General features: G+C 44.4%; 2 protein-coding genes across 3 annotated transcripts in view; one reads left to right on the plus strand and one right to left on the minus strand.

The window, feature by feature from the left end:
• LOC121865989 overlaps positions 1-6795 on the plus strand; it is a 49837-nt gene extending 43042 nt beyond the window's left edge. For both annotated transcript variants that reach the window (XM_042365562.1, XM_042365563.1), the window contains exons 3-6: positions 1007-1191; positions 1817-2015; positions 3824-3930; positions 4262-6795. In XM_042365562.1, coding sequence (XP_042221496.1) covers positions 1007-1191; positions 1817-2015; positions 3824-3930; positions 4262-4405 — 635 coding nt within the window. In that variant the 3' untranslated portion in view covers positions 4406-6795. The remainder of the gene's footprint in view (positions 1-1006; positions 1192-1816; positions 2016-3823; positions 3931-4261) is intronic.
• A 5108-nt stretch (positions 6796-11903) lies between these two features.
• Positions 11904-21058, minus strand: LOC121865991 (sucrase-isomaltase, intestinal-like). The gene is made up of 19 exons (XM_042365564.1): positions 20903-21058; positions 19870-20009; positions 19303-19407; positions 18932-19083; positions 18581-18752; positions 18153-18252; positions 17622-17746; positions 17092-17217; positions 16797-16928; positions 16268-16498; positions 15812-16002; positions 15543-15650; positions 15009-15145; positions 14561-14684; positions 14269-14404; positions 13845-14006; positions 13134-13282; positions 12658-12790; positions 11904-12396 (listed from the first exon to the last, which is right to left on the minus strand). The coding sequence occupies exons 1-19, from the start codon at positions 21012-21014 to the stop codon at positions 12163-12165; spliced, it is 2769 nt and encodes a 922-aa protein (XP_042221498.1). The 5' UTR covers positions 21015-21058; the 3' UTR covers positions 11904-12162.
• Positions 21059-22795: the final 1737 nt, after the last annotated feature.

Genomic DNA, 22795 nt, shown 5'->3' on the forward strand with positions numbered 1-22795 from the left:
GATGGAGAGGTGTTGAACCCTCCTTACACCCCTTTGGTTATACCCCTACACCCCTTTGGTTATACCCCTTACACACCCCTTTGTTATACCCCTACCCACTTTTGATACCCCCTCACCCCCACCTGTAGACACCCCTATCACCCACCTGTAGACACCCCCTCTCACCCACGTGTAGACATCCTCACCTGTAGACACCTCACCCACCTGTAGACACCCTCTCACCCACCTGTAGACACCCCTCTCACCTCACCTGTAGACACCTCACCTCACCTGTAGACACCCCTCTCACCCCTCACCTGTAGACACTCCCTCACCTGTGCAAGACCCAGGTAATAGGACGTCAAATTGAATACACGAACAACCACTGACTTGACCTCCTCTTTGACCCCGTGTCTTATACCGAGAGAGAGAGAGAGAGAGAGAGAGAGAGAGAGAGATCAAGGAAAACTTATACTTCCTTCTTCCTTCTTCCTCCTCCTCCTCCTCCCCCTCACCTCTCACCTGTGGTAGATCTTCCTGGTAATGAGACACCTGGAAGACGATTACCTGAGCAACTGACTGTCTTCTGTGGGACTTACCCCGTCAGTCAGTCAGTCAAACACACACACACACATAATCATCTGCAGACAGTCTCCAATACTGATGATTTACCTGTGAGAGAGAGGGTGAGGAAGGGAAGGAAGGATGGGGAGAGAGAGGGACGAAGGGAGGGAATGAAGTAAATAGGAAGAGAATGATGGAGTGAGGGGGAAGGAAAATGAACGAGGTAGGGAGGAGAGGAGAGAGAAAATGAAGGAGGGGGGAGGTCAGTGTCCACCCTCTACGCCAGAGGCCAAGAGGCGAAATTACCAGTAAATTGAGAAGATCCATTCAGAGTGTTGCTGGCCTCACGAGACCTCCACCTACAGGGTCTTGTAACCTTCGAGTCTCGTAGCCTAAAGTAGTCTATCATGATTTAGCCCTCACTACTATCTCTAACTTACTCTATCTCTCTCATCTCTCACAGCTGATGGACAGACACGAGACGACGCCATCGCCACCAATCACCGTCTACGAGCTGTCAGGAACCGTCTAGAGGAAGCTTATGAGACGGCACGGTCGGCTCTCCTGACGTTACACACTCAGTATAACCATAGCAAGACCACCTGGAACGTCTTCGCCAGGTATTCGCTTCTCAAGGCAATGATTAAGGTGAGTTCAGGTGAATTTTAATTTAAGGGGCTTGTTTTAGGTTTTTTTAGGGGTGTTTTAGGTAAATTTTAAGGTAAGGGGCTTGTTTTAGGGTTTTTTTTATTGGTGTTTTAGGTGAATTTTAAGGTAAGGGGTTTGTTTTAGGGTGTTTTATGGGTGTTTTAGCTAAATTTTAAGGTAAGGTATTATTTTAAGGTGTGTGGGTTAGGTTAGGTTCAGACACATTTTTACCATCTGCTTAAATGTGTTAAATACGCCTCCTTAATGTAGGTTCATAAAGTATTCAAAAGTTGGGAGATCTGAGAGGTTTAAAATGTTAATGAGAAGCCCTGAGTGTTAAGGAGTTATATCTGACACACACACACACACACACACACACACACACACACACACACACACACACACACACACACACACACACACACACACACACATTGTACTATTGTATTGACATCTCATTACTAATATTATTGACATCGTACTATTATTCTTGACATCATTACTAATATTCTTGACATCATTACTAATATTCTTGACATCATTACTAATATTCTTGACATCATTACTGTTATTTTTCCTGCTGTTAATGACGTAAATACCACCACCACCATCATCATGACTACAGGAGGTGGTGAGGCTTGAGACGGAGTACTGGCAGCTACTGGATGTCCCCCGCCAGGATAAACAGGAACCCGTGTTGGCCTATGTCCTGAGGGCGTGTACCATCGTGGAGAAGAGTCAGCGGTCACAAGAGCAGGCGGAGAAGAGCCACAGAGCCGACCAGGAGGAGGAGAGGAAGAGAGAGAACTCCCAGAGGCTTAATGGTGAGTCGTGGGGGTTAGTTGGTGAGTCATGGGGGTATATTGGTGACTCACAAGGTACAGTGGTGACTTACAAGGTACACTGGTGACTCACAAGGTACAGTGGTGACTCACAAGGTACAGTGGTGACTCACAAGGTACAGTGGTGACTCACAAGGTACACTGGTGACTCACAAGGTACAATGGTGACTCACAAGGTACAATGGTGACTCACAAGGTACAATGGTGACTCACAAGGTACAATGGTGACTCACAAGGTACAATGGTGACTCACAAGGTACAATGGTGACTCTGGTGCAGTGAGTGACTCACAAGGTACAGTGGTGACTCTGAGTACAGTGGTGACTCCTGAGGTACAATGGTGACTCACAAAGGTACACCTGGTGACTCTAAGGTACACTGGTGACTCACAAGGTACAATGGTGACTCACAAGGTACAATGGTGACTCACAAGGTACAATGGTGACTCACAAGGTACAATGGTGACTCACAAGGTACAATGGTGACTCACAAGGTACACTGGTGACTCACAAGGTACAATGGTGACTCACAAGGTACAGTGGTGACTCACAAGGTACACTGGTGACTCACATTCCAATAGACCATAATCCGTCAGCTTCTTCACCTAATCCCACCACCACGATTGGTCCAATGGCCCTAATTAACTCTAATCCTCCTTATTAGATTAAGATGGATTAGGACTCGGTAGGAATGTGTGTGTGTGTGTGTGTGTGTGTGTGTGTGTGTGTGTGTGTGTGTGTGTGTGTGTGTGTGTGTGTGTCCTAATGTAGTCATTAAAACACCATCCTCTTGTCATGCTCCTCCCCTTTATCAATAGCTCCGCCCCTTATCTCCTAGCTCCACTTGCTGTCATGAGCCCCTCCACTTATCTTTAGCCCCTCCCACTTATCTTTAGCCCCTCCACTTATCTAGCCCTCCCACTTATCTTTAGCCCCTCCCACTTATCTTTAGCCCACCACTTTTGAATTCCCCTGACCTATCCTTCATATCTCTCACCCATTCCCTTTTCTCCTCCTTTGCCTTACCCTCTTCCCTTATCCCCCTTCTCTCCTCCTTCCCCCCTTCTCTCCCCTTCCCCCCCTTCTCTCCCCCTTCCCCTTCTCTCCCCCCTTCTCCTCCCCCTTCCCTCTTCTCTCCCCCTTCCCCCCTTCTCTCCCCCTTTCTCTCCCTCCTTCCTCCTCCCTCACATCCTCCTTCCTTCCGCACCCTTTCCCCTCATGCCTCCTCCTACACTCTCCCATCTCCTCCCCTGCCCTCCCTTCCTCCCCCTCCTTATCTCTCACACCTCCCTCTCCCCCTTCCTCCTCTCCCCCTTCCCTCCTCCCCTGAAGCCACCTGGATGTCTGGCCAGCTGGTGGTGGGAAGTGAAGTCAAGTGTAAGCCCTCTGATGCCTCAGGAAGCCTTGCTTAGCTGGCAGTGTGTGTGTGTGTGTGTGTGTGTGTGTGTGTGTGTGTGTGTGTGTGTGTGTGTGTGTGTGTGTGTGTGTGTGTAGGGAGTTGAGTCAACCCCATGTGAGGATGTTGTGTGGTCAGGCTCTCTCTCTCTCTCTCTCTCTCTCTCTCTCTCTCTCTCTCTCTCTCTCTCTCTCTCTCTCTCTCTCTCCAGTACAGAGCCGCCAACATCACCCAAAAGCTTTCATAACTATCACTGTTTATTATTGTCATCAGTTGCTGCAATTATTAATGTATGATGCACAAACGACGCTTAATATTATCTGTGTGTTGCAAAAGTGTCCCTAATATTGAGTATGTGTTGCAAAAGCGTCTATAATGTTGACTGTGTGTTGCAGGGATGACCACCTCGCAGGTCTTAGAAGAGAACACCTGCCTGACTAATGAGCTGTTTCGTTACCTGAGGAAGTACTCATCACTCAGAACCCTCATGCGAGAACTCAAGGTGATGGTTGTTGTTGTGAGTTGTGGGAGTGTTATAGTAACTCTGGTTGTGGTGGAGGGAATACCTGTTGTTGTTATTAACCTACCCTACCCTCCCTACCCTGCCTTACCCTCCCACCTCCCTCCTCCCCTCCCCTCCCCTCCTCCCTCCCCTCCCCTCCCTCCTCCCCTTCCTCTCCCTACCCCCTACCCCCCTTCCTCTACCCTACCTTCCTCTACCCTACCTTCCTCTACCCTACCTTCCTCCTACCTACCCTACCCTCCCCTACCTACCACTCCCTCCCCTCCCCTCCCCCCCACACCACAACTAACTACCCAATTCACCTTTACAGGATGATTACGTGGAGAGCAAGATGTACCCAATAGTCCCCAGGTACTTCATGTTAAAGGATATGATTCGTGATGTGATGCGTGACCCAGCCTTTGTTGAGATCTGTCAGGAGGTCACACAGAGCCCCCCTACAGCAGCTTCCTAGTGGGGACACATCCTACCGACAGCAGCTTCCTAGTGGGGACACATCCTACCTACAGCAGCTTCCTAGTGAGGACACATCCTTCCTGCAGAGTAAAATAAGGTCCTATTTCATCTGCCATGGCCCCAAGAGCCTCCTTCTCTCAAGTAAGAACGTATCCTATTGGAAGGGCGTATTGTCCTAGCAAGGTGGACATCATCCTACCAAGGTGGACATCATCCTACCAAGGTGGACATCATCCTAGCTAAGGAGACATCATCCTAGGAAGGTGACATCATCCTTACATAGAAAATGGTAAGAAAGGATATGTTTGGTAGTTTGTAATGGTTAAAAAATGTATTAACCTGCCGCATCCTATCAAGGGGACATCACCCTAGCAAAGGGCACATAATCCTAGCAAAGGGCCTCCAACATCTTAGCAAAGGGCACAGAATCCTAGCAAAGGGTCTCAACATCCTAGCAAAGGCCCCATCATCCTAGGAAAGGCCCCATCATCCTAGCAAAGGCCCCATCATCCTAGCAAAGGCCCCATCATCCTAGGAAAGGCCCCATCATCCTAGCAAAGGCCCCGTCATCCTAACAGAGAGCTATATGATGTTTTGGTCAAGGTCCGTGTCTAGTTCAGAGGTGAAGTAGATTTAGAAGGTAGAACTTACTTAAATATATTTCAGTTGTCGAAAAATATGGTAAGGAACAGTTGTAGTTCTTTGAGATGAAGTCATAAAGAAGTAGTTGTAGTAGTAGTAATAGTAGAAGTAGTAAAGGCACAATAATAATGATAATACAGTAGTAGTAGTAATGATAAAAATAGTAGTAGTAGTAGTAGTAGTAGTAGTAATAATAATAGTAGTAGTAGTAAAAGCACAGTAATAATGATAATACAGTAGTAATAGTAGTAGCATAGCAGCAAGTCAATATAAGCTATTATTGGCTATTATTATCTACAGTAAAACAAATTTCCCAAATAACAACAGACACCTAAGTTATTATTTCTATTAAGGTGATCATCAACCTGTCATATAGATTATTAAACAGGTATTTCTACTAATTAAAGGTGTTAACAGGTGATATATCAAGGTAGATTATTTCACCTAGACCAATTTACCAACTGGATAACATGTAACTGGTGATAACTTGATAAAAAATATACATAATTTTGTCCTGTTGTGGAATGTTGTAACAAGAGACGATATAACAACTCTATCTGTAACTACAAGACTAAAGTTATGTTGTAATTAGAGGTTTATTGGTCATACTGTTTATAATTGACTCCTGTTGTGAAATATTGTTACGACAGAAGACTTGGAATTAGAATTTGGGTTAACCAGATTTAAAAATGTATTCATAAATTTGGTTTTGTATTGTAATGTATTTGTTCAAGAGAATTTATTGTTAAGGGTACCCAATTTATGATACAATACAGGTAAATAGACTCAAGAATGTATTCATTGTATAATACACTACCCATACAGTATTGAGAAACTGTATTACAAATACTGTATGATGTATTAAACTGTATTATAAGAATTAATGAAGTCATTTAGAGTTAATTTCTTATATAAGTATATGAAAAAAAATGACTTGAGTAATTGAATTGAAAGCTTACACTATGCACAGGTATTAATTGAAGGTAGGAAGGTATTGAAAGGGTAAAGGTATATTAATTAATTGAGATAATTAATATACACCAGTGAATAATAATTAGCTATAATATGACCTATAATAATAATTGATATGTATAATTTGTCATAGAATATATATAATATACCTTCCATAATATACTTAAATTACACTTGTGAAATCTTGTGAAAAAAAAAAGTTGTGAAATTTATAACACAATAATTTTACACACTTTACACACAAGTGATTAAGACAAGTGTTGTGAATGATATACAACTTAATACAACACATACTTATATTAGGGTTGTATTTCTGTATGTATGTGTGTAGGTGTATGAGTGTAGGGGAGAAAATACAGTGTGTGTGTGTGTGTGTGTGTGTGTGGGTAGGTAGGAACCCTTGAAGGATGTGGTTTGTTTTAGGATATCTATCTATCTATCTATCTATCTATCTATCTATCTATCTATCTATCTATCTATCTATCTATCTATCTATCTATCTATCTATCTATCTATCTATCTATCTATCTATCTATCTATCTATCTATCTATGGAACCCGTAACAGCCTTCACAATTCACGGAAGCTGATTGGTTGATAGGTGATTCACTCAGCAACCAATCAATTTCCAGGAAATTGTCATAATGTTTCTGAACTCTTAGGTGTTTTTAAGTAATTAGGGTGAATAAGTAATTAGGGTGATTAAGTAATTAGACAGATTAAATAGCCAGAGGTGATACAGGTTAGGTTAGGTTAGGGTCTAGGTGTGGGTGATTTACTGTACTGTATGGAGGGGGGGATAGGGAGGGGGATAGGGAGGGGGAAGGGAGGGGGAAGGGAGGAGTAAGGGAGAGAAGGGGAAAGAGTAAAGGGTAAGAAGATGTATAATAATAATAATAATAATAATAATAATAATTAACGGTTCATGTATGTGCGTGCGTGCGTGCGTGCGTGTGTGTGTGTGTGTGTGCGTGTGTGTGTGCGTGTGTGTGTGTGTTAGTGGATAACGAAGCACTCTTAATATAACTCTAGCTATATTATACTAGGTGTTAGTGTGAAGAAATTATTAATATTTTTGCTAATGGTAAACTGGAATCCACAAAGGTAAGAGTCATCCAACAGCTCTTCACCACGAGATATTTTTCGCTGTATATTCTTATAATCTTCACTATTAACAACTATCAGTCATATATATTCGTGTAAATATTTATATATACATCAAAATTTACTTCCTTAATCATCATGTACATCATTTAATGCAGTAGTAGTGTTTATTGAGAGCTATATATACATCTCAACGGTGAAGGTCTTGTAGAATTTACTTAGTTGGCACTGTGAGGGCCAGGGTGCCTCTCACAGCTACAAAATTATAACCTAACCTAACCTATCCTACCCTGACCTGACCTGACTTAACCTAACCTAACCTAACCTAACCTATCCTACCCTGACCTGACCTAACCTACTTAACCTTACCTCACCTCACCTACTTAACCTTACCTCACCTCACCTCACCTCACCTTACTGAAACTAACCTAACCTAACCAACGCTGACATAACTCCTGGTTGGTCCATAACTTAACCAATGGCTTTTATATTTTTGCTTCGTTCAGTTGTTATTTGATGTTACGTGTCAGTTGTGAATATATTAGTCTTGTCAGCCGTCAGCACCGTCAGCAGCGTCATGTAGTATGGAAGTAGTTGAGAATGTATGGCAGCTATTGAAGGAGGGTGCCAGGTGTGATAATGAGGGACACTGCCAAGGGTTGGGTGCCAGGTGAGCCCTACTGCTAAGAGTGCCACACTAACCTGACCTGACCTTATACCCTGTGGCCTAACCTAGTCTAACCTACACCAACGTAACCTAACCTAACCTTATACCCTGTGACCTAACCTAGTCTAACCTACACCAACGTAACCTAACCTGACCTTATACCCTGTGACCTAACCTAGTCTAACCTACTCCAACGTAACCTAACCTTATACCCTGTGACCTAACCTAGTCTAACCTACTCCAACGTAACCTAACCTGACCTTATACCCTGTGATCTAACCTAGTCTAACCTACACCAACGTAACCTAACCTGACCTTATACCCTGTGACCTAACCTAGTCTAACCTACTCCAACGTAACCTAACCTAACCTTATACCCTGTGACCTAACCTAGTCTAACCTACTCCAGCGTAACCTAACCTAACCTTATACCCTGTGACCTAACCTAGTCTAACCTACACCAACGTAACGTAAACTAACGTAACCTTTCCTAACCTATCCTAACCACTAGACCTAACCTGCAATATAATTGGGACCCATTCACACATTACAGCTGGGGCCCAGTAGGACTCAGTACACATTACAGCTGGGGCCCAGTAGGACTCGGCACACATTACAGCTGGGGCCCAGTAGGACTCGGCACACATTACAGCTGGGGCCCAGTAGGACTCAGTACACATTACAGCTGGGGCCAAGTAGGACTCAGCACACACATTACAGCTGGGGCCAATGGGACTCAGCACACATTACAGCTGGGCCAATGGGACTCAACACACAGTACAGCTGCTGGGGGCCCAGTGGGACTCAGCACACGGTAACTGGGGCCCAGTAGGACTCATGAGTACACATTACAACTGGGGCCCAGTAGGACTCAGCACACATTACAGCTGGGGCCCAATAGGACTCAGCACACATTACAGCTGGGGCCCAATAGGACTCGGCACACATTACAGCTGGGGCCCAGTAGGACTCAGCACACATTACAGCTGGGGCCCAGTAGGACTCAGCACACATTACAGCTGGGGCCCAATAGGACTCAGCACACATTACAGCTGGGGCCCAATAGGACTCAGCACACATTACAGCTGGGGCCCAATAGGACTCAGCAGCCATCAGAACTAGGGCCCCATTTGACCAGCCACCCTGTTAAGTTGGGATACTTCACACCGCAACAGTCACCCCCAATTAACACACACACTCGTTATCACGCCCACACGCCCCTGTAATTAATGGTGTATTGTCACGTTAGTTATCACAGGTGTTAGTCAGCGGCTGTGGCTTGCTTAAAAGGTAATTAATTCCTTCACTAGGTAATTAACCTTAAATGTAATAGATAATGAGTGAATGAAATTGATTATTATACTTTAGATGTAATATATGTCTAGTTTAATAATGATAATAATGATGATAATAATAATAATAATAATAATAGTAATAATAGTAATGATAATAATAATAATAATAATTTGATGCCTATTTCGAGTTATATTAATTAATTGCGAACTATTACACCTGTATATCAATTTCAATTACGTTTCCATTACATTTAAATGTAATTTGTAATATCTCAAAGTTGGTATTACAGTAAAGGGAATTATATATTACAGTAGTCTACCTTTTACGTATATTACAGCCGTGTTTTAGGAAGATTCTGTAACCTGTAAAATTACTAAAAAAAAAAATATAAAATTATTGGTAGTATCGTATGTGTGTTTTTCATGTTCGTATTTTGTTAAAAGTTGCAAAATAATTCGTTAAGTTTCTTTATCATTCATTATTCACATCTGTCATAAGTTTTCATCTGTCATTGTTTACATTATGTGTTTTGTCAGGCTGTAAGATGATTGGGTAATAAGTGAGTGATGTCACTTACTTAGCAACCAGTAACCAATCAGATTCCATGGATTTTGGTGGTTGCTAAGGACGCTAGAAAGGGGGCGGAGCTTAGTCGACAGGTATACACATATAAGCATCAATTTAACTGTGTTAGTTCTTAGGTAAATAAACACAAGTAGTTATGGTGGACTCTCAGTGTAGTTTGAGCCATTTGAAGAGTAATTTGAGTAGGTTAATGAGGACTGGGGCCTATTAGTATTACGGTTAATTAGAACTGGGGTCTATTAGGACTGAGCCTATTAGGTCTGGGCCTATTAGGACTGGGAGCCTATTAGAACTGGAACCTATTAGGATTAGAGCCTATTAGAACTGGAGCCTATTAGGTCAGGGGTCTAATCGGACTGGGGCCTATTAGACTCTGGGCCTATTAGGACTGGGAAAGTTAAGACTGGGGCTTATTATAAGACTCTACCTTAACTAAATACCTTCACTTAACACCGAGACTCTACCTTAACTAGATACCTTCACTTAACACCGAGACTCTACCTTAACTAGATACCTTCACTTAACACTGAGACTCTACCTTAACTAGATACCTTCACTTAGCACTGAGACTCTACCTTAACTAGATACCTTCACTTAACACTGAGACTCTACCTTAACTAGATACCTTCACTTAACACTGAGACTCTACCTTAACTAGATACCTTCACTTAGCACTGAGACTCTACCTTAACTAGATACCTTCACTTAACACTGAGACTCTACCTTAACTAAATACGTTTTAAATGAACGTATCTAGTTAAGGTCGAGTCTCCGTATAATATTGACGCCATCTTGAACAGGTTAATTCCATTCCCTCATTAACTATAAAACACAATAACCAGAATTTTAAGTTAAATTTTTTTAAAGGTAAATTATATGAAAGAGCCAATTAGGACAGCTGAAGAGATATGTGTGTGTGTGTGTGTGTGAATTCATTGTTGGTTTGTCACTGAAATTTAAGTTGGTGAACACAGAACATAGATCTCGTTCACACACACACACACACACACACACACACACACACACACACACACACACACACACACACATCTTCAGACACAAGTTAACACACTTAAACTTCACTTGATATATTTATTATTATTATTTTATTAAGTGTCTCATCGTGGCCAAGTTTTTTCATCATCGCCATAAATAAAGTGTTTTGTTATACACTTACCTGGTATTTTATTAACCCCCTGTACACTAATACGTGCTTCAGCAAACCTTACCTGGTATTTTATTAACCCCCTGTACACTAATACATTAACCTAACCAAACCTCTTAGACTAATACATTAACCTAACCAAACCTCTTAGACTAATACATTAACCTAACCTAGTATTTATTAACCGCTCGTAACACTAAAATACACTTACCAGTATAATTTAAGTACCTTATTATTCCTGAACGTTCCTGTATTACCCAAGTGGTCTGAGGAGCCTAGGCCTAACACAGACAAGACCCGATAAGGTAGATCTCACTGAAACATTTTGCAAATCCTGAAAGTGATGGACAATATTAACCCGGGTCATGTCTTTGTCATGTTACGCACCATCAACACGAGAGGAGATGACTACAAGCTGGCTAAGTTATCATGAAGAAAGAACATAAGGAAATACTTCTTCACACAGAGGCTGGTAGACCTATGGAACAGCCTACCAGCTCAAGTAGACCTATGGAACAGCCTACCAGCTCAAGTAGACCTATGGAACAATCTACCAGCTCAAGTAGACCTATGGAACAATATACCAGCTCAAGTAGACCTATGGAACAATATACCAGCTCAAGTAGTCCTATGGAACAGTCTACCAGCTCAAGTAGACCTATGGAACAATATACCAGCTCAAGTAGACCTATGGAACAATATACCAGCTCAAGTAGACCTATGGAACAGTACCAGCTCAAGCTATGGAATCAAGAACAGTATTGGATAAAGTAAATAGACTCCTATAGTTAAAACCTCTGTTATAGCCTCATGTATATTATCATTTATTTTTCTCTTGTGTATAATATTTTCTTAAGTTTCGAGTCATATTCTTAAGTTACTCTGTGTGGACCATTTTCTGTAAGGCTATAATATAAGGGATGACTCCTGTATTATAGATCACGACGTTATATTTATCATCTTCGTCAGGTGATAATAACGTTTAGTTGGTTGTAAACCTAACCTAACCTCAACCACCTCGGGTAAAGATTCGTTTCATGTCATTACGGGAAATTGATAACTAAAATAGGTTTATATTGTGTATTTATTTCTGTTAAAAACGAATGTGACCCTTATTGACGTGGGTGGTTATGGAGCTATGACCACTTACACTATTAATGACAATGGTTACCCTACAGTGGGCAGGTCTAGGGACTAGGTCCAGGGCCCCAGGTCTAGTGGCCAGGTCCAGGGGTAGGTCTAGGGACTAGGTCCAGGGCCCCAGGTCTAGTGGCTAGGTCCAGGGCCCCAGGTCTAGTGGCTAGGCCCAGGGGCCAGGTCCAGGTCTAAGGACTTTCATCATACAGAATCTTGATGTTGAGAGACTCCCCGAGGGGGGCGTGTAGGGTGATGGACAAAACTTGTCTGTCGGCAACAAAGTTCCAGTCCTCCGTCGGGATGGTCACGTTGTTTACATTGATATCCCTCGGGTCCTGCGGGAAGCCGTAGATGTCGATGTTGTCGATGTAGAGTCCTGCTACAGTGTCCTCCCCGTGCATGATACGCGTGGTCAGCTCATCCTGTGGTTAGGTTAGGTTAGGTTAACTCTCGGTACTATATCATTGTATTGTGGTATTATCACTAGTACTGTATTATCACTATTACTGTATTATCGCTAGTATTGTATTATCACTATTATTAACTATCATTATACAGTGAACTACTACTGTATGGACTACCCCACCATAAATAGTATTTCCCTTACAATCCTTCCATCAGTAGTAACTCGTGATAGTAGACCACTCACCTGATAGTAAGCCATCTTGCTCATGACCACTCACCTGATAGTAAGCCATCTTGCTCATATACATAGTAGACATGTGGTGTTCACCGTCACCTGAATCCCAGAACAGGTCACCTGAAGCTGTCTTGTTCCCGTCCAGAGCTACCGTCAGCCCAAGTGGGTTCTGTCGACTGTTGAGAGTGTTTGTCAGTTGGGGGTCTTGCTAGGGAGGTAAAGCTAGGATTGGGGGGTCTTGCTAGGGAGGTAAAGCTAGGATTGGGGGGTCTTGCTAGGGAGGTAAAGCTAGGATTGGGGGTCTTGCTAGGGAGGTAAAGCTAGGATTGGGGGTCTTGCTAGGGAGGTAAAGCTAGGATTGATAGTGGGGGTCTTACTAGGGACTATGTCTAGGAAAGTTACCATGGAGTCGAATATAAGGAAATACATATTCACACAGAGGCTAGTAGACCTATGGAACAGTCTACCACTTAGGTTAGTAGACCTATGGAACAGTCTACCACTTAGCCTAGATCTCACCTGTCCACGGTATTAAGAGCAGGTACTTGGTTAGGAAGGATACGACCTCCTTTGATGTACAACGGAATCACTTCCAACGGAGCTTCAACAGTAATGGTCGCTGGCCCACTGGCTGTCTTCTCTCCTGTCACCAAGTTGTACCAGAGAGCCTGTGATGAACAACGTGATGAACAATGTGATGAACAAGGTGAACAAGGTGATGAACAACGTGATGAACAATGTGATGAACAAGGTGATGAACAACGTGATGAACAAGGTGATGAACAATGTGACGAAGATGATGTACAAGATGAGGAATAGGTGATGAACAATATGAAGTATAAGGTGAAGAACTAGATAAAGAACATGGTGATTTAAGGCCTAACTACCACACATAACAATATATTTAGTTAACATTTCTGACGGGTTGTTAATTATGATGCGGAGGCCTGTAGAACACACAGACGGACAGTGACGAACTTTCTCTTGGTAGTAGATGTTTGTGAGTGAGGGATGGGACTTACCTGAGGGAAGTAGACATCTGAGGAACTTTCTCTTGGTAGTAGATGTTTGTGAGTGAGGGATGGGACTTACCTGAGGGAAGTAGACATCTGAGGAACTTTCTCTTGGTAGTAGATGTTTGTGAGTGAGGGAGGGACTTACCTGAGGGAAGTAGACATCTGAGGAACTTTCTCTTGGTAGTAGATGTTTGTGAGTGAGTGAGGGACTTACCTGAGGGAAGTACACCTCTCTCTCAGTAGCTCCTTGGGTGAGTACCGGGGCGACCATCAGGCCATCTCCCCACATAAACTGGTCGTCAACGTCCCTCCCCGCCAGGTCCTCGGGGAAGACACTCAGCAGAGGACGGACTACAGAATGTCCGTGCATGTGTGCCTGTAGGTGTAAACATGGCTCCTGTAGGTGTAAACATGGCTCCTGTAGGTGTAAACATGGCTCCTGTAGGTGTAAACATGGCTCCTGTAGGTGTAAACATGGCTCCTGTAGGTGTAAACATGACCACAGGTGTAAAGCATGGTACAGTATCAGCAGATTTATTTAACACTTACATGTATGGTAGCAAAGGTCTCTCTCTCTCTCTCTCTCTCTCTCTCTCTCTCTCTCTCTCTCTCTCTCTCTCTCTCTCTCTCTCTCCTACCACGCCTTTGTGGGAAGAGAATTGAGGCAAAAGGGAAGTGCAGTAGCGTATGTTAAGGGTGTAGCGAGATATCTCCGCTACTTCTGGCCACGCCGCCGGGTCTTGAGCTCCTGTATCTTGTGCGTTGTGGTTACGGCTGTGTGAGAGACATTAGTGAGACATATGGCTGGCAGAGATGCTATAAGAGACGTTCTGAGAGACATTAGTGAGAGATATGGCTTGACACTCACCTGAACGGATAGAACGACACTTGACACTCACCTGAACGGATAGAACGACACTTGACACTCACCTGAACGGATAGAACGAGCCAAGCTCCATCCATCTGGCGCACATCTCCATATCTGGCTCGTTGAAGTAGCCACATATGTCAGCACCAACCATTGGAAGACCAAACATAGTGAACTCCAGCATACCTGTAGAGTGACAGGTGAGGGGAGGTCAGATATTTCATTAGCCATGTCTTGATGAGATGTGGTAGATGTTAGACATTTAATAAGGTTCATCAGATAGTCGATAGTCAGCCATATGTCTAGTTAACAAGGATCATTAAAAAGGTTCATCAGAGAGTCGATAGTCAGCCATATGTCTAGTTAACAAGGATCATTATCCAATAAGTCTTGTGTCTTAATATTTACTATCAGACAGACAGTCACCAATCCGCCATAAATCTTGCTAGCAAAGGTCATATGTCTTATTAATAGTGTTTACTCTCAGCTCAGACAAGCCATAAGACATACCTATGATAGACATGCGCATTTGGGACCACTCAGCAGAGTTGTCTCCCAGCCAGTGGACCGCGAACTGACCTGAGCCTGGGAAAGTGGACCGGGACAGTACCACGGGTCTCTTGTCTGGGAATACCTCCTTCAGGGCGCTGTGAGGGCAGGAGGGGCATTATAACGCTTAAGTAAGGGGCATCACGGGCAGTAGGGGCATTATAAAGCTTAATTAAAGGGCCTGGCGGGCAGTAGGGGCATTATAAAGCTTAATTAAGGGGCCTGGCGGACAGTAGGGGCATTATAAAGCTTAATTAAGGGGCATTACGGGCAGGAGAGGCATTTTAAAGCTTAACTATATAGACCTCAGTTCATTATAAGACAAATGTATCTTAAACGTTTATAAGTAAATAAAATGCATCCTTAACGTTTGTTATTAAGTTAAGGCCATTAAGAACGTTTATAAGTGAGTAAAAACGTATCATGAACGTTTATACGGGCAGTAAAATGCATTATAAACGCTTGTAAGTGCAGTAAAGTAAGACATTAACCCACTTGTAAGTAGCGACAGTCTCAGACCAGCCGTAGAGAGAGTGAACGTTGTAGTGTAAGTAAACCTTGTCACCATCTGTCTGGTTCCCGGACATACAGATGGTGTGGTCACTGTAAACAAACATTATACGTAAACAATTGTAAACTACATCATTTACAAACAAAATATCAACACAATGAGTAAAGTTGTCTTATTTCTACCACTCTGATTGTCTGACCTGATCTTCTTAATCTGATTACCTCACCTGATCTTCTTACTCTGATTACCTCACCTGATCTTCTTGCTCTGATTGTCACCCACTCTGATCATCATGGTGGGATAAGGAGGATTGTCCCACTTGTTATCAGGACATTTGAGAGACCAGGCAGGCTCATCAGGAGGCCAGTTCCAAGGCTTCTCCAGGTTGGTACCGAAATTAGCTGGCTCGTTCATGTCAATCCAGATGGCGTCAAAATCTAGCATCTGTTGGAGGAGGAGGTTTGAGGAGGTTCGAGGGGGAAGTTCGAGGAGGAGGTTGGAGGAGGTTCGAGGAGGAGGTTCGAGGAGGAGGTTCGAGGAGGAGGTTCGAGGGGGAAGTTCGAGGAGGAGGTTCGAGGAGGAGGTTGCAGGAGGAGGTTTTTACATCGAGTGGACAAGCTTAGTTAAAAATCTATTGGTATTTGTTCAAGTTATCATGTGGAACAAACTTACATCAGGGATCAGTTTGAATCGTGTGGAACAAACTTACATCATGGAAGAGCTTGATTTCATTGTTCCACCAGGTTTGAGTTTCAGGTTTGAGAAAGTCCGGAAAGACAGTCTTATTATCCGGCCATACGTAACCGACCATATAGTTGTCAGCTGCCGGGTCTTGGTCATCCGGTACCAGGTTAATATCCGACCATTTGATAAACACGTCAGAATCCTTCCCTCGGCTGGACGGCGGATAGTTGTCGAAATCTATAACCAGAGCTGGGTCCTGAGAGAGAGAGGTAGGTAGGTAGGTAGAGAGGTGGGTGGGTAGGTAGAGAGGTGGGTGGGTAGGTAGAGAGGTGGGTAGGTAGGTAGGTGGGTGGGTAGGTAGAGAGGTGGGTGGGTATTTATTCAGTAAATTCACCATACAAGTTTACCACAAGTACATATATATACTATGTAAATAATGCAGGTATACAGTCCAGCATGTATAGTAGAGTATAATGAACCAGTAGAGTATAATGAACCAGTAGAGCATGTATAGTAGAGTATAATGAACCAGTAGAGTATAATGAGCCACTTACCAATATGAGAGTAACCTTGAGCTTGTCGTTGTGTAGCTCCTGGATAAGCTCAGGTAAATCCCCCCAGTTATCAGGATCGTAGGTAAAGTCTCTGTGCCGGTACATGTAGTCTATGTCACAAGTCTGCACGTCCTGTAAGGCAAGTTAGGTTAGGTGAGGTTAGGTTAGGGGTAGATTTGGTTAGGTTAGGTTAGGTTAGGGGTAGATTTGGTTAGGTTGAGTATCTTTCACATCTCACCTGGATAACTTTTTTACCTGACCTAGACACTAATTGTACCTGACCTAGACAACTGACCTGCGGGATGCCCATGATCTTCATTCTCTCTCTGGCTTCCCTCACTCCCTGGGTTGAGTTGTAGCCCCAGCGAGAGAGTTGGAACCCTAGTGACCAGTACGGAGGGAAGGCCGGAGTCCCCACCATCTGTAATAGTGATGATCGTGGTGAGGGTAGTGGTGACGGTGTTGTGGTAGTGGTGATGATGGTGTGTAGTGGGGGTGGGTGGTGTAATGGTGGTGGTGAGGATGGTGTCTGGTGGTGGTAATGGTGGTAGTTGTGGTAGTGGTGATGACGATGATGTCTGGTGGTGATGATAATAGTAATGCTAGCCAGATATGTAAACAAAATCAAACAGTCAGTCATATAAACACACTGACTTAGGGTGTAAATCTTTCACTCACTCGCAGGATACTCGTAGGATACTCGCAGGATACTCGTAGGACACTCGTAGGACACTCGTAGGATACTCACAGGGCACTCGTAGGACACTCGCAGGATACTCGTAGGATACTCACAGGACACTCGTAGGACACTCGTAGGATACTCACGTTGGTGTACTGGATGGTGAGGTCCTCTGGGAAGGGTCCGAGGAAGAAGTGGAGGTCGATTATTCCTCCAATTGTTCTGAGAGTGAGAGCTGGAGTGTTGTCCTCCAGCTGATAGGTCGAGTATTCTGTTGGAACACATAGTCGAGTGTCAGTTATGGCCCCACCTCACCTGGCCCCACCTCACCTGGCCTCACCTCACCTGGCCTCACCTCACCTGGCCTCACCTCACCTGGCCCCACCTCACCTGGCCCCACCCCTCACCTGGCCCTGTTCCCTCACCTGGCCCCACCTCACCTGGCCCCACCCCTCACCTGGCCCCACCTCACCTGGCCCCACCTCACCTGGCCCCACCTCACCTGGCCCCACCTCACCTGGCCCCACCTCACCTGGCCTCACCTGACCCACTCAATAACACACCTCTACAACACAATAGCAACAACTATACACTAACAACGCTCATACAACACCTGCACAATACCAACACCTGTACAACTATTACACCTGCACAATACCAACACCTGTACAACTCACCCATGGCGTTAGAATTATAGAGGAACACAGAATGGGAGTTTCCGTCATCATCCTCCATCACCATGTAGTAAGGATGGTGACCGTACTCATTCATGGGTGTCTGTGATGGTGAGAGAGGGGGAGGGAGGAGAGGGAAGGAGAGGGAGAAGTATAGGGAGACGAAGAGGGTAAGAGGGGAGAGGGAAGGAAGAATGAGAGAAGTAGGAAGGAAGGAAATGGAGAAGGGAGATAAGAAACCAGTAATTATAGGTATAAATATGTAGGTTTATATCATATTTCTTCTCTATATATTGCACAGGTAAACAACTACAGGTATGGTCATGGGATTAGTGTGTACGAGGTTAGGTTAGGTTAAAATGAGGCATTTGTATACACACCTGGCCACCACCCCCTAACCTAACCCACCACAACACACAGTAGGACCTCACCGTGCCCACAGGTTGGTCTCGGGCGAAGATTGGGAAGGTAGATCTGGGGTTGAACTTATGCCTGAACGATAGGTGGGTGTTCTCCCCAAGGCCGTACAGGTAGGTGGAGCAGAGCCAGGTGTGGAGCTGGATAAATTGGTCTTCAAATGTAAGGGGACCCATAGAACGGAACCTGTTAATGTAAAGGTTAGGTTAAGGTAGGGTAGGTTAGGTTAATATAGTAAAGCTCACCTGGCGAAGTAAATTAAACAGGTCAATCATAGTTTAGTTTTGCTTTGTTTTACTTCATCTGATAACGAAGCAGAGAGACAGTGAGATTAGACAGAGACAGACAGACAGACAGACACATACACGGTGGTACCAGTTGACTTCCTCGTCACGTTGAAGTTAAAAGGTTCTCCTTCAGGTTGAACACCCACGTCGTACAGGTGTTCTTCGTCAGGTGACTCCGGGAGGTACAGAGGTGTTGGGACCTCATAACGCGCCTGGGCTAGGTCATAGATCTGTGTACAGGTGAGGAGAGACAGGTAACGTTCCTTATTTACACATGACCTACACATACGGAGGTCAGGTAACGTTCCTTATCTACACATGACCTACACATACGGAGGTCAGGTAACGCTCCTTATCTAAACATGACCTACACATACGGAGGTCAGGTAACGCTCCTTATCTAAACATGACCTACTGTACACATCACACACGTAGGTCAGGTCACTTACCTTGACCTGTAGGTGGTAACTTTCGTGATAGATGACCTCAAACACCAGCTGAGTTACATCTCCTCCAAACATAGTCACTTTGTCGTTGGCTTTCTCGAGGTTCACCTGTAATATTGTCCTTCTTGTACACCTGTCTGTCTTGGTCTTGATATTAAGGGTTTTATCTTAGTAAATAATAACCTTAACCCCTTGAGTGTGATGACTTAACCCCTTGAGTATGATGACTTAACCACCTTGAGTATGATGACTTAACCCCTTGAGTATGATAACCGCTGAGTATGATGACTTAACCACCTTGAGTATGATGACTTAACCCCTTGAGTATGATAACCGCTGAGTATGATGACTTAACCCCTTGAGTATGATGACTTAACCACCTTGAGTATGATGACTTAACCCCTTGAGTATGATAACCGCTGAGTATGATGACTTAACCACCTTGAGTATGATAGACTTTTATGACGTTTTATGTTTAGGTTCAGAATAAAAACAATTGAGGATCATTTTACACCGTTGTGTCTACTCTGACGTCATTGTTTACACGTAGAAACAAGAGTAAACACTGACCCTATAGCCCCTGGGCGTCTCCTCAGTGATGCCGACGAGGTAGCCGCCGTGACGGTCGTCTGTCATGTGGCACCGTCCCTCCGTCCACTGACAGGCGGTGTACTTATGGCACTCTTCCTCTGACGACACCTCCTGGCCCTCTGATGACGTCACCAACACATTAATTCTTGAGGTGAAGTGATACCTAACCTAACCTAACCTAACCTAACGTAACCTAACCTAACCTAACCTAACCTAACCTAACCTAACCTAACCTAACCTAACCTAACCTAACCTAACGTAACCTTACCTAACCTATCCTAACCTAACCTCAATTAACCGTAACGTGAGAAAGGTAGAGAGATAAGGTAGGAACACTCTCATTAACACCTGTATAAGTTCTCACACTCACACCTTCACTCTTCACTTACCTCCTTCACCACCTTCTACAAGTATAAGTCCAAGAGGTACTGTGCGTGTGTGTGTGTGTGTGTGTGTGTGCGTGTGAAGAACATATTTAGTGTACAGTGATGGATAGATTTTTTTAGATTGCTCACGAGGGGGCTAGTTTATTGGGCACCCCCTTACATCCTATGCAAGGTGAAGCGCAGAAGCGTTTACAGCGCCCATCTGGGAAGCATGCGGAGTTCATGCTTGCCTTTATGACTCATGCATTAAGGGCGTAAAAGCCTGAAGGGTCATGGGTTTTGTCAGCAAGTTACATAAAGTGACGGAATGATGAGTGTGTGGGGGGGAAATTTCCCGGTACAATTTATCTGTTAATGGCAAAGCGTGGCAGGCCCCTAATAATGTCAAGTGCCGGGCCATAGCCATAGGCATTGACAGTATTGGGGGACATGTGAAGGACTAATGTGGTGTGTCACCTTTCCTCCGTCGACCTGTCTCACCGGAGGGAGGGGGGGGTATTGTAGGAGTGAGTGAGTGAGGAGTCTGGTGAGGTATAGGATAAAAAAGGGGGTGGGGGGTCATGACATCTTAACTAATTTTTTTTATCCATTTCTGGACTTTTTGGGGGACTTAAACTTGGACTTACCTGGGAAAGGACATTCTATAGCCTGGAGGTTATCCTGTTGGGCGGAGGTGAGTGTTGATGTCACCACCACCATCACCACCACCACCACCTTGAGACGTCCCTTGAAGCACATCCTCACCAGTCAGAGGTCACACGCCTTCTGGTCCTTGTGTTCACCTCACCTGAGCCTTATATAACCCTTCAGTGTACCTCTCGTCAGGGGGGCTGCCGGTCCAAAGTGTTGATTCTGTGTAAGCATGATAACACCACATTACTGAACAAGTACCAGCGCACGCACACACACACACACACACACACACACACACACACACACACACACACACAGAAAGAGAAAGACCTTGAAATATTCAGCTGGGAGAGTTACTGAGGCCTATGTTGATAAACTTAGTCATGTCCCAACCTGGTGATGACTTGAGAGAGGTGATCCGGGTGTTACTAAGTGAGAGACAGACAGACAGGAACACAGACAGACCGTTACCAGGTATTCTAATCTTTATGAGGAGGCTATAGTCAGGTGAGAAAATTAGGTGCACCTGAGAACCAGAACATGTGTGTGTGTGTAATAATAATAATAATAATAATTAACGGTTTATTGAAAAAATTCTGCAGCCCGAAGGCTGAAAATATACATTGGACATAAATGACTTATTACATACATTGGTGGTTTAACAAAAGCCTTCATTAGAGAAAGGTGAAGGAACATACAGTGAACATTCAGATTAATGTAGGTGTTGAACAGCAAACACGTAGTGTAGTAACTCCCTCCCAGATGGTGTTAGGAGGAACTCACGTGGTGTAGTAGTTCCCTCAGATGGTATTATGAAGGACCTGGCGTGGTGTAGTAATTCCCTCGCAGATGGTGTTATGAGGGACCTCACGTGGTGTAGTAATTACCTCACAGATGGTGTTATGAGGGGCCTCACGTGGTGTAGTAACTCCCTCACAGATGGTGTTATGAGGGACCTCACGTGGTGTAGTAACTCCCTCACAGATGGTGTTATGAGGGACCTCACGTGGTGTAGTAATTCCCTCACAGATGGTGTTATGAGGGGCCTCACGTGGTGTAGTAATTCCCTCACAGATGGTGTTATGAGGGACCTCACGTGGTGTAGTAATTCCCTCACAGATGGTGTTATGAGGGACCTCACGTGGTGTAGTAATTCCCTCACAGATGGTGTTATGAGGGGCCTCACGTGGTGTAGTAATTCCCTCACAGATGGTGTTATGAGGGGCCTGACCGGTGTAGTAATTCCCTCACAGATGGTGTTATGAGGGACCTACGTGGTGTAGTAATTCCCTCACATATGGTGTTATGAGGGACATGTGGTGTAGTAATTCCCTCACAGATGGTGTTATATGAGTGAGGTGTGGTCCCAGGCCTTCCTATCGTAGACGGATTAACACATCGCTGGTTGTTGTTGGGTCTCACAGGCCGTTATCACTGGGTACCTGGGACCTCACTGTGTGAAGGTTAACTTGGGTACGACTGTTACTGTTGAGTTGTTCTCACTGACTTAAGCACTGTTCACCACTGTTCACCTCTGTTTAACATTGGTTCCGTTCCTTTCCTAAATGAAATTGTAACTTCTGGCGAGAACTTGTTGATATTCCGGCGGGGAGGAGGGTTCAGGGGAGGAGGGTTCAGGGGAGGGGGTTGGTATGGGCCAACTTAACAGTTGACCTGGCTGCTCCGAGAGGAACGCCAGGTACGTCTTGACCCTTCGGTGGTCAAGGATGTAGTGTGTGTGTGTGTTTGTGCGTGCGCGTGTGTGCGTGCGTGAGTTAAGGCCCAGAATCATGAAAGCTCACATAACGTAACTTTGTAGTAAGTGCTGGAACTCTGGAAAGTTTTAAAAGGAGTCTAGATAGATTCATGGATGATAGAGAGTGGTA

This window comes from Homarus americanus, unplaced genomic scaffold, assembly GCF_018991925.1.
Source record: "Homarus americanus isolate GMGI-L3 unplaced genomic scaffold, GMGI_Hamer_2.0 scaffold37585, whole genome shotgun sequence".
In the NCBI taxonomy this organism is placed as follows: Eukaryota; Metazoa; Arthropoda; class Malacostraca; order Decapoda; family Nephropidae; genus Homarus; species Homarus americanus.

Excerpts from the sequence above, each read along its gene's own strand:
- LOC121865991 (XM_042365564.1), bottom strand. The coding sequence starts at position 21,014 with ATGTGCTTCAAGGGACGTCTCAAGGTGGTGGTGGTGGTGATGGTGGTG. Across the intron at positions 19,408-19,869 it reads AGACGCCCAGGGGCTATAGG|GTGAACCTCGAGAAAGCCAA; the intron begins GTCAGTGTTTAC and ends ACAATATTACAG. Across the intron at positions 16,929-17,091 it reads AGATCATGGGCATCCCGCAG|GACGTGCAGACTTGTGACAT; the intron begins GTCAGTTGTCTA and ends CTTGCCTTACAG.